The 12,824-nt window shown below is 36.9% G+C and overlaps 2 protein-coding genes across 9 annotated transcripts in view; both read right to left on the bottom strand.

Annotated features, from left to right (window-relative positions):
• Window positions 1-2,586, bottom strand: part of LOC117976984 (zinc finger protein 568-like) — a 66,382-nt gene extending 63,796 nt beyond the window's left edge. The window contains exon 1 of the mRNA XM_055103095.2: window positions 2,504-2,586. The gene's annotated coding sequence lies outside the window, so the exon portion shown is untranslated. The remainder of the gene's footprint in view (window positions 1-2,503) is intronic.
• The window catches only part of ZNF568 (zinc finger protein 568), a 63,668-nt gene that overhangs the window by 40,046 nt on the left and 10,798 nt on the right, over window positions 1-12,824 (bottom strand). For all 8 annotated transcript variants that reach the window (XM_014342646.4, XM_034945300.3, XM_063600212.1 and 5 more), the window contains 2 exons: window positions 2,874-3,000; window positions 2,504-2,599 (listed from right to left, as the gene is read on the bottom strand). In XM_014342646.4, the coding sequence (XP_014198132.1) occupies window positions 2,504-2,599; window positions 2,874-3,000 (223 nt within the window). The remainder of the gene's footprint in view (window positions 1-2,503; window positions 2,600-2,873; window positions 3,001-12,824) is intronic.

Below are 12,824 nucleotides of genomic sequence, written 5' to 3'. Positions count from 1 at the left end.
CTGGCCAACATGGTGAAACCCCGTCTCTACTAAAAGATACAAAAATTAGCCAGGCATGGTCACGCGTGCCTGTAGTCCCAGCTACTTGGGAGGCTGAGGCAGAAGAATCGCTTAAACCCAGGAGGCAGAGGTTGCAGTGAGCTGAGACTGCACCACTGCACTCCAGCCTGGATGACAGAGTGACTCCGTCTCAAAAAAAAAAAAAAAAAGAAAGAAAGAAAATACATCTTCAATGAACCTTAAAGATAGCTAAACTCCATCCCCAGAATAGGAGGAAAGTACAGAAAATAGACTGGATTAGGCAGGGAAGAAACCCAGAGATAGCAGTTCCTGTTTCTTATCTCCAACAAAAAGTACAGGGAACAGAGTTCTCTAAAACAGAGGCACCCCCTTGTGGGCAAAATGAATGAGTCATTTTTTTGCCAGATGTCTTGAAATTGTGGCAGGTACAGAATGGACCTCATCTGGCCCTGACAAATGGTACAAAGGCAGGGCTGAACAAAGAGATGCAAACAGCCAGTATTCTTATATAAGCAGTTTGTTAGCATAGGAAGATGGAAGAGACACTGAGTTCTAGAGGAAGTATGCAAATAATAATCTCTCTTTAACTTGGGAGAATGAAAGGGTAAACCAACTCTCAACACAAAACCTTGTATGATAAAGGAGGTCAGTGTGAGGTATAGAGACTTCTTACCAACTCAGAGTATTTTTCTGGACAGTCTTCAACACTATCCTTCTGTAAACAGTGGCTACAGCAGGAAATACCTTCATCGAAAGATGACAATGATAACCACAAAAGAAACGAGCATGAAATCTATACGACGACATTTCAAGGAACAAAAATCATGAATCCACAAGCTGAAAGGAAAAACTGATACTGATTGATCAATTCCAAGGCATAGCCTCATAAAGCCACTTAAGCTTTAAAGAAAAAGAAACCTATAGGCATCCTGGAAAATAAGTCACCTATGAGGGGAAATAATCAGGCTTCAGACTTCTCCAAGCAACATTTGAATCTAGGAAACAACAGAGAATTGTCTAAATCCCTCAGGTAACTGTCTGTAAAACTCTTTGGAAAAGAAAGTATGGTTCAAGAATTTTACACACAGCCAACTATCAACCAAATGTAAAGGTTAAAAAGATATTTTCCCATATGCAAAACCTCAGGGACTCTAGTTTCCATTAAATTATAAGCTCATAAAGACAGGATTTTGTTTGGTATACTGTTATATATCCATGCCCAGAAGAGTATTTCATCTTTGTTCTTACTACTATAAATGTAGTTTTCTTTCCTTAGTATCTTCTACTTGGTTGTTGAAGTATATATAAAAGCTATTGATTTTTCTTTGTTAATTTGATATCCTACCACCTCACTGAGTTCTGTTACTATTTGTTGTACTTTCTCAATTGGTTCGCCTGTGTTTTCTAGGGCTACAATCTCATTATCTGTAAATAAGGATGGTTTTATAGCTTTCTTACCCATTATTATAGTGAAATGTATAAAAGCAACAATGGGAAAACTTGGAAAGCTCCATTTCTAAAGGACACAGAAGTAGATATGAAAATCTGAACAAAGACAGAGTGTGTTCTTAGACAGAAAACATTGGCATTAAAAGGATGTTAAATTTCTGAAAGTTAATTTATATATTTAGCACAATCCCAATAAAAATTCCAACAGGTTTTTCTCTGGAAATAGATAGTTTAGTCTAAAATTCATATGGTAAAATAAATAATCAAAAATAGCCAGGATAACTCCAAAAAAGAAGTGTATGCAACTGTGGAAAGGAAGGGACCATGTCCAGGATAAGAGGAAGATTTACTTTTGCACAAAAGGTATAATATTGGTATTATAGGTATAATATTGGTTACATTGGTTATATCTTTTTAACCCAGGATGGACCTCATGTAGTTTCAAAAAAATTAAAGGAATGGAAGGCAGGAATAAGCAGAAAGGAGATGCCATGGGATTTCTAAGCCAGAAACTTTTACATTTCTAAGCCATGGGATTGTGAGGGTTGTGAAGCACAACGGGAAGTGAAACTATTGTTAACCAAACACAAATCTAAGGCTTTTTAAAAAAGAAAGAAGGAAAGAAATGAAAAGAAACCTAAGTGTGAAACATGTTTTAAAATTACTACACAACCATGAAATACTGAATGCATAAGAAAATGAAACCATAAACATAAAGGAAAGAGAGTGTCCGAGGATCATAGAGAGAGGAACAATAATCCTGAAAGTGAAGCTGTGAATGAATTAGGGAAGGTTGGTATTATGAAATTGGATAGGGCTACTGGCCCTCTATGATTTAAAAGAGGAAAATATCTGCAAAATAGGAAGAATAATACCTAGAAATGTCACAGTAATCTAAAGCACTCCATCCCATTTGTCACTCTAGAAGAATAAGGCCTTTAAGAAAATCTTGGAAATTGTGAAATGATATCAACCCTTCACTGAACAACTCCCATGTGGCTTTCTCATTCAGAGCTGCTTTTCACTTATTCACCTGGACAGTGCCTCCCAAACATTTCTTCCTCCATCACCCAGGGCTCCTCTTCTTGCTCCAACTTGAATATCACATCCGGTTTGGTGACTTGACAGCCTATTACAAGAAATAGCAAAGGATGTGGATGTCAATGCTGGAGACAACCATTCAGATCTTAGGCTAAGTCCAAGCTTGAGGGCTTATAAAAGATGAGGATGAATGAACTTACACAATGACACAAAGTAATCAGCCTTTAACACTGAAGAGTGGAGCACATACAGTCACATGGAGAAAGGAAAGGCTAGATTCATCTGGCAAGTTACAGTCTTCACACATTTCAGAAATGGAAAAGAATTCTCTGTTAAATTGCAAGGCTACCAAGCCACCTTACCCACTGTGACTAGGTTGCTGTAGTTCTCCAGCATCACATCTCGATACAAGTTTCTTTGAGCAGGTTTCATTTGCTCCCACTCCTCCTGGGTAAGGTCAACAGCCACATCCTTAAATGTCACTGTTTCCTGTAAAAACATAATGCTAATTAATTTGAAGTCATCAAAATTAGGCATTGTGATCACAACATACAAGAACTTGTTTAGCTGGTACTCAGGGGTCAGAGGTAGGAGTACTAGAAGAAGAAGAGAGAAAGGTGCAGAAAAAACATTCAAAGAAATAATGGTTGGACATTTCCCAAATCTGACAAAAAACATTATACATTCAAGAAGCTCAATGAACTCCAGGTAAAATAAATGTAAGAGGCCCACAGTCAGATATACCATAGCAAAAATGTTGAAAACCAGAGATAGAGAATCTTCAGAGCAAATTTGGAATAGAGTAAGCAATGACACAAGATTTACTAGAACTTGAATCAACACAAACAAATGGTAAATAAGGCTAATATAAACATAATACATATTTGCTCTCTTTTCTCAGCTTCTTTAAGTGATGCAACATTATATGCAGTAGTAATTATAATAATGGGTTGAGTCTGTAATATATATAACAATAATAGTACAAAACAAGGGAAGAGGGAATAGAGCTACATAAGACCAACATTTCCATATCTTAATGGAACTTAGTATAAATCTGAAGTAGGTTCTGATAAGATACATAGTGTCCAAGTCCTAGAGCAACCACTAAGAAAATATAGTGAAAAATCATTAAAGAAATTATAATTTTATACTGGAAAATATTTGCTTAGTGAAAAGAAAGCAGTAAAGGAGAAACAAAAAATGACATGAGACATATGGAAAACCAAAAGGAAAATGGCAGACATAGCCCAATAATTTTAGTGTTACCATTAACTCTGAATGGATTAAACAGGCCAAAAAAAAGGACAGATTGTCAGATTGGATAGAAAAACAGAATTCAACTACATGCTGTCTACAGGAAATACATTTTAGGTTCAAATATACAAATAGCTTGAAAATAAAGTGATGGAAAAAATACAGCATACGAACAACCACAGAAAGCTAGAGTGGATATACTAATATCAGACAAAATAGAATTTAAAACAAAACTGTTACTAAAGGACATTTTATAATGATAAAAGGGTCAATCTGGCAGAAAGATATAACAATTATATATGCATCTAACAGTCTTAAAATACGTAAAGCAAAAATACAGAATTGAAGGCAGAAACTGGCAATTTAACAATAATTTTTGGAGACTCCAAGCACTACCTTTTTTTTTTTTTAGACAGAGTCTCAGTCTGTCGCCTAGGCTGGAGTACAGTGGCACGATCTCGGCTCACTGCAACCTCTGCCGCCCAAGTTCAAGCAATTCTCCTGCCTCAGCCTCCTGAGTAGCTGGGATTACAGGTGCCTGCCACCGCACCCGGCTAATTTTTGTGTTTTTAGTAGAGATGGGGTTTCACCATCTTGGCCAGGCTGGTCTTTAACTCCTGACCTCGTGATCCACCCGCCTCAGCCTCCCAAAGTGCTGGGATTACAGACGTGAGCCCCCGAACCCAGCCCAAACACCACTTTTAATAATGGATACAACTAGGCAGATTATAAGCAAGAAAATAGAAGACTCAAACACCATATACCAACCAGATCTAACAGACACCTATAGAACACACCACTCAACAGAATATACATTCTTCTCAAGTGTATAGAGCATTCTCCAAGACAGAAAATATGTTAGTCTATAAAAGAAGCCTCAATAGGCCCAGCTACACAGGAGGCTGAGGCAAGAGGATCACTTGAGCCCAGGAGGTTAAGGCTATAGTGAACTATAATTACGTTTGTGAACAGCTACTGAATTTCAGCCAGGGAAACACAGCAAGACCTGTCTCTTAAAAAAAAAAAAAGCCTCAATAAATTTTAAGAGAATTGTGTAAAGTATATTCCTTGATCACAATGGGCAAAAATTAGAAATCACTAACAGAAAGAAATTTGTGAAATTCAAAAATATGTAAAAATTAAACAATATTCTGAAATAACCAATGGATCAACAAAATCACAATGGAAATTACAAAATACTTTGAGGTAAAAGAAAATGAGGGTGCAACATACCAAAACTTATGGAATGCCATTAAAGCAAGTTTTAGAGGGAAACCTATAGCTGTACACACTTTATTAAAAAAGAAGAAAGATTTCAAATCAATAAACTAACTTTCTACCTTAAAATACTAGAAGAGGGCTGGGCGTGCCCATAATCTGGCACTCTGGAAGGCCGAGGCAGGTGGATTGCTTGAGCCCAGGAGTTCAAGACCAGCCTGAGCAACATGGTAAAACCCCATCTTTACAAAAAATACAAAAACTTAGTAGGGCGTGGTGGTGTATGCCAGTAGTCTCGGCTACTGGGAGCTTAGGGGACCGGGCTGAAGTGGCAGGATCACCTGAGCCTGGGAGATCAAGGCTGCACTGAGCCATGATCATGCCACTGCACTTCAGCCTGGGTGACAGAGTGAGACTCTGTCTCAATTTAAAAAAAAAAAAAAAAAAAGATACTAGAAGAAGATGATCAAACTAAATCCAAAGTAACTAAAAGGAAATAAGCAAACATCAGAATGGAAATCAAAGAAATTTAGACTAGAAAAACATTAGAGAGAATCAATAAAACTAAAAATTGACAAAATGGACAAATATGACTGACAAAAAAGAAGACTCAAAATACAAAAATCAGAAATGAAAGAAGAAACATTACTACTAATCTTACAGAAATAAACAGGAATATAAAGAAATATTATGAATAAATATATGCCAACAAACTAGAGTAGATGAAATGAATGAATTTCTAGAAAGACACAAACTGATTAAACTGCAACAAAAAGAAAAGATGAAAAGACTTGTAACAAGAGACTGAATTACTAAAAAAAAAAAAAAAAAAAAACTACCCAAAAGAAAAACTCAGGCCTAGATGGCTTCACTGGTGAATTTTAACAAACAACAAAAAAATTAATACTAACTTATTTACAAACTCTTCCAAAACAAAGAGGATGAATAAAAAGGAGGGGACACATCTTTTATGAGGCAAGTATTACCCTAATACTAAAACCTGACAAAGAACATACACACACACACACACACCACCCCCAAAAAAACACTAGAGCCCACTCTCTCTTATTAATAGAGAGGTAAAAATCTTCAATGCTAACAAACCTAATCCAACAACATATAAAAAGTATTATGGACCATAACCAAGTAGGATTTACCCCAGGAGAATGCAATATTAATTTAACATCTGATAATTAATGTAATACATCATACCAATATAATAAAGGTCAAAAACCATAAGATCATCTCAGTAAATGCAGAAAAAGTAGTCAACAAAATCCAACACCCTTTTATCATTGAAAACAAACAAACAAACAACAACAACCAAAAAACCCAACATCCAACAAATTAGCAAATAAGCAAAAGAAGGGAACTTCCTCAACATGATATAGGGCAACTACAAAACCCCCACATCATAATAAATGGTGATAAAAAACTTCACCGGGGAAGAGAATAGTCTTTTCAACAAATGATGCTGGGACAACAACTGGACTGTCTGCATGCAAGGGAATGAAGGTGGATCATGCCGTATACAAAGGTTAACTCAAAATGGATCAAAGATCTAGCTGTAAGAGCTAAAAAAAGAAAAAAAAAAAAAGGTCTCAGAATACATAGTTGTAAATTATGACCTTCAATTGAATTAGGCAATGGTTTATTAGATATGACACCAAAAGCACAAGCAACAAAAGAAAATTAAATAAAAATGGACATCAGAACAACTAAAAATTTTTGTGCTTCTAAGGACATCATCAAGAAAGTGAAAAGACAACCCAGAGAATAGGATAAAATATTTCCAAATCATTTATCTGATGATACTTGAATATGTACAGACCTCTTAAAAATTCAATAATCAAAAGACAAACCAATTAGAAGTGGGCAAAGGCTCTGAATAGACAATTCTTCAAAGAAGATATATTAATAGAAATGGCCAACAAACATAGGAAATGGTGTTCAACATCACAAGTTATACAGTACGTGTAAATCAAAATCTCATGAGCTTTACTTCACACCCACTAGGACAGCTATAACCAAAGGACAGATAAGAACAAGTGCTGATGGAGAAACTGGAATCCTCATACACAGCTGGTGGGAATGTAAACTAGCACAACTGCTATGGAAAACAGTAGGGCAATTCTGTTTTTTTTTTCTGGGGACGGAGTTTCGCTCTTGTTGCCCAGGCTGGAGTGCAATGGTGTGTGGTCTTGGGTCACTGCAACCTCTGCCTACCAGGTTCAAGTGATTCTCCTGCCTCAGCTTCCCAAGTAGCTAGGATTACAGGCATGTGCCACCAGGCACGGCTACTTGTTTTTTATTTTTAGTAAAGACAGGGTTTCACCATGTTGGTCAGGTGGGTCTTGAACTCCTGACTTCAGGTGATCTGCCCATCTCAGCCTCCCAAAGTGTGGGATTACAGGCGTGAGCCACTGCACTTGGCTAACAGTGGGGCAATTCTTTAAAAGGTTAAGCATAGAGTTGCCATATGATCTAGCAATTTCATTTCTATGTACAAACTTAAGAGAAGTGAAAACATATGACCACATAAAAACTTGTACATCAATGTTCTTATCAGCATAATTCATAATAGCCTAAAAGGGGAAATGAATCAAATTTCCATTAATCAATGAATAAAGAAAATGTGGTATATCCCTACAAGAGAATATTATTCAGAAATAAAAAGTACTCGTACAAGCTACAAAACGCATGAAACTTGAAAACATAATGCTAAGCGAAAGGCATCACAAAGGATAACAGTTTATCATATGACTCAATTTACATTAAATGTCCAAAATAGGCAAATCCATAGAGATAGAAATCATTTATTCTTGCCTACATCAGAGCCTTGAGGGAAAACAGGAAGTGAAAGCTAACAGGTAAAGGGTTTCTTTTCAGGGTGATGAAAATGTTCTAACATTGATTATGGTGATGGTTGCACAACTCTGTGAATACACTAAAAACCACTCACTTGTATACTTTAAATGGGCTAATTTTATAGTATGTGACTTATATGTTAATAACATTTTTTTAAGTTATAAGACTATATTTCAATATGTTTAAAGTTTAAAAAATCTCAGTGAAGCTGGGAATAGTAGCTCACACCTATAATCGTAGCACTTTGGGAGGCTGAGGCAGGAGGACTGCTTGAGGCCAGGAGTTCGAGAACAGCCTTGGTAACATAGTGAGACTCCATCTCTACGAAAAATAAAAAATAAAAAAATTAGCCAGGCATGATGGCACATGCCTATCATCTAGCTACTCGGGAGGCTGAGGCGGGAGGATCACCTGAGCCCAGTTCATGCCACTGTACTCCAGCCTGGGCAACACAGCAAGTCCTGGTCTCAAAAACAAACTCAACAAAAAATAATTCCATTAGAAAATATTACTGTGATAAATTGATTATTCAGCGAGTCTTCACTTCCTGCCTGTACTAATGTCCCATCTACTAATGTGGGCCTTGTCTGAGCCCTTTGTTGGGGCAAAAGGAATGTCAGTAAACATGATGTGAGCAAAGGCCTGAAATTTGCTTACACCCTTTACCTTGGCTCATGTGCTCCAGTGAGACAGCAAATGAAGACCTTGGCCCAGGAAGCTGTGCCATTTCAGCTGAAACTCAGAATGAATATATGCAGAGCAGACAGAAGCCCACTGTGGAGCCTAAGCCAAGGCCAGCTGATCTGCAGCCCAAAGCAGAGATGCCCACATAGTTAACCTGCAGACCCCAAGGATAAGAATGAACGCCTGTTTTCTATTCACAAAAGCAGCAGAAAGGCTGAACAGACATGTGACTGACACATTTCTGACTGAAAAAAGATGCTGAAATAATAAACTTTCAAAACGGAGCTGGGTTTAGATATTTTTTACCAGTTAATAGGCTGTGGTATCCAACGTTATGGGTTCAAACTCTGGCTTCAAAATTTACTAATTGTGTTACCTTGACAAATAGCCAAACTTGAGTCTCAGTTTCCTCATCTATAAAGTGGAATTCTCCTTAAAGGGTTGATGTGAAGACTAAATAACACAGTAAATGTGACTCAGAACAGAGCTTGACACGATAATCAACTGATGAATGTTTCAGAAATAGATAATCCCTCTGGAATATATACCACAACAAAGATAGGGGAAAACTACAAAAAGAGAAAACATTTTTTAAAGTAGTGCTAACAAATCAGCACAAAAACATTTTCCCACCAACTCTAGTAACTTAGCATAAATCGCATATAAAAAGATTGCACCCCTGGCCGGGCGCGGTGGCTCATGCCTGTAATCCCAGCACTTTGAGAGGCCGAGGCGGGCGGATCACGAGGTCAGGAGATCGAGACCATCCTGGCTAACATGGTGAAACCCCATCTCTACTAAAGATACAAAAAATTAGCCGGGTGTGGTGGCGAGCGTCTGTAGTCCCAGCGACTCGGGAGGCTGAGGCAGGAGAATGGCGTGAACCTGGGAGGCGGAGCTTGCAGTCAGCCAAGATTGTGCCATTGCACTCCAGCCTGGGTGACAGAGCGAGACTCTGTCTCAAAAAAAAAAAAGAAATTGCATCCCTGACAAAAGCCATAAGTAACAAAATACCAAGAAGTAAAATATGCTTTAATTTTTGACTGTATAAAATGATGAGTCAGTCTTTACAATAGGGTCTATTTTCCCAAGATGTTGATTCTCTTCACATACAAATGTTAAGAAATTCAGTATTAATAGCAAGAAACATAGGGGTTTGAACCTTAAAAAACATAAATTCACAGTTCATGTCATTAAGTTTTATTCCTTCTCCTGTCAAACAGAACCAAAAAAAAACCAAGAATACGCTTCTGCCCCTGGCAAGAGGCACTAACATTTCCAATGTTCTTGCTGGTACCACAGCATTCCTCTCCTTCACTTTTTTTTTTCTTTGAAACTGGGTCTCGCTCTGTCACCTAAGCTGGAGCAGTGCCACAATCATAGCTCACTGAAGACTCACTGCTGAGCTCAAGCAATCCTCCTGCCTCAGCCTCCTGAGTAGCTGGGACTACACATGTGAGCCAGCAAACCTAGCTAATTTTTTTTTTTTTTTTTTTTTTTTTGAGACGGAGTCTTCCTCTGTCGCCCAGGCTGGAGTGCAATGGTGCGATCTCGGCTCACTGCAACCTCTGCCTCCTGGGTACAAGTGATTCTCCTGCCTCAGCCTCCCAAGTAGCTGGGACTACAGGCGTGTACGACCACACCCGGATAATTTTTGGTATTTTTAGTAGAAACGGGGTTTCAACATGTCAGCCAGAATGCTCTCGATCTTCTGACCTCATGATTCACCCGCCTCAGCCTCCCAAAGTGCTGGGATTACAGGCGTGAGCCACCACGCCTGGCCACACCCAGCTAATTTTTAAAAATTTTTTGTAAAGACTGGGTCTTGCTGTATTGATCCAGCTGGTCTCAAACTCCTGGCCTCAAGTGATCCTCCTGCTGTGGCCTCCTAAAATGCTGGGATTACAGGTGTGAGCCACCATGCCTCGCTTTCTTCACTTTTAAGATACATAATAGAATATAATTTTTAAAAATAACAAAGTTTACAGTGAGGGAATAAAGATACCTACAAGTCAGTTCTGGGTGTATATGTTGACTGGCAACTTTTTATAAAATTTTTTTTTCCCTAAAGTTACGTAAGCATTAAACAAATATTCTTCTTTTAAAAACTTAGAGCATGGCACATGACATTCTTTTATACTTTTCCTGGCCATTCTGCATGTTTTTATTTTTCAAATGTATTCTAGACTCGGCTCAAATAAACTTGTCTAATTCTAAGAAAAATAACTGAGAATTGTTATTGAGATTCTGATAAATCTATGTAGGTTAAAGACAATTTATATTAATTTAATAATGATGGATCTTATCCAAAAAAGGGTATTTAAAAAATTTGTTCAAATCCTCTATCTCAGTAATAATTTGAAGGTTTCATTCTCCCATGTACACCACATACATTTATTTTTTTCTTTCGGGTTTTTTTCTAGCCTGAGCATCATTCTTCCATTTCATTTTTGATGGTGTGGTTTATAGAGAAAAATGGTATTGATTTTTGTATATTAATTTTGTGTCCATATTTCAATCATTCTCGTGTTTCTGTTCTGTTGCCTAAAAACATAATTGTATCACTTAGATATCATAATTTTGAATGCACCATCCCGCTTTTTACTTCATTTCCCTCCCCTTACTTATGTCTAGGCATACAAAATTGTAGTAGATAAATGTGGTAGCACTGGCAAGCTGGTTGTGTTCCTGACTAGTAGGAAAGTGCCTAATTTTTACAAGTAAACATGGTACTAGCTTTTAGCTTATTATCTGCACATATATATGTGTTGTATGCGTGTGAATAATTTCTTAAAATATCATAAGAAAATGTTCTTTTACTTTTACTTTATAAATAGGTCCTTTTGAAATCACAGGTTCTGAGTTAAAAAAATTTTCAGCTCTATAGATCTGATTGTTTTTCTCTTGAATATAATAATTTATATTAGTAGATTCCCTTAAATGGAAACATCTTTAATTGTGACAGAAAATATCTTTCAGGACAGGTGCCATGGCTCATGCCTGTAATCCTAGCACTTTGGGAGGCTGAGGCAGGTGGATCACTTGAGGTCAGAATCACTTGAGGTCAGCCTGGCCAACATGGCGAAACCCTATCTCTACTAAAAATGCAAAAACTTAGCCAGGCATGGTGGTGTACCCCTGTAATCCCAGCTGCTTGGGAGGCTGAGGCATGAGAATCACTTAAACCCGGGAGGTGGAGGTTGCAGTGAGCCAAGATCGTGTCACTGCACTCCACCCTGGGCAACAAAGCAAGACTTCATCACCAAAAAAAAAAAAAAAAAAAAAAATATATATATATATATATATATATACACACACACGTATATCTTTATATATATATATTTATATATTTTTTATATGTATGCATTTTTTGCTTAATTCTTCTCCAACTAGTTGTGCAATTCAATGGAAATCCCCAATAGGATTTCTTCCTAGAACTAGACAAACTAATTCTAAAATTCAAATGGAAGCCCAGAGGTCCCAAAGTAACTGAAAAATTTTTGAAAAACTAAGAATAATGTGTGTGCATAAAGAAGTGGTGAAATCATTGCCCATATAAAGTAATTATAATTAAACCAATGTAAAACACACACACACAAAGTACGGTACTGATATAAATGTAGACAAATAGATTACAGAAAAAGTAAAAGCCTAGAAACCATCATGTATGTATACAGTAAAGGTGGCATCACAAAGGAAAGATCTACTTAATAAACGGTGTTGGAACAACTGGTCTTCTACATGCAAAGATAATTCTACTAATAGAATTATCAGTAAATTCCTATCTCAAACCAATTACAATATTATAATCCAGTTGGATTAAAGACTAAATATGGAAAACAATGCTTTGAAAAGAGATTATCTCTATGATCTAATATTAATTAGGAAAGATATCTTAGAAAAGATCAACATTGGCAACTCATGAAAAAAGACTACTAAATATTAATAGTTGCATATTTTGACTGAATTCTATTATGTATACATATTTATCATACACTAAATGTAACTATCCAAACTTCAATGTCTATACAACAAAAAATAAATAACATAAAAATGACAGATTGGGAGAAGGTAGCTGCATAAATCCTAAGTCCTAATACTGAAATAGACATTCTTAAAATATTCTAATTTTGAATACAGAAAAAACTATTATTACAAAATAGACAAACAATATGAATGGGTAATTGGCTTTTGTATTTCTTCACTCATAATGAGCCTCCATCTGTACAGTATCGTAGAGTGTGGGCCCTAGAGTCAGACTGTATGGATTTGAATCCTGGGTTTATGGC

The sequence above is a fragment of the Pan paniscus genome, chromosome 20 (genome assembly GCF_029289425.2).
Source record: "Pan paniscus chromosome 20, NHGRI_mPanPan1-v2.0_pri, whole genome shotgun sequence".
In the NCBI taxonomy this organism is placed as follows: domain Eukaryota; kingdom Metazoa; phylum Chordata; class Mammalia; order Primates; family Hominidae; genus Pan; species Pan paniscus.
The sequence above is the reverse complement of the archived record's forward strand: the minus strand, read 5'-3'. Positions and strand labels throughout refer to the sequence as shown.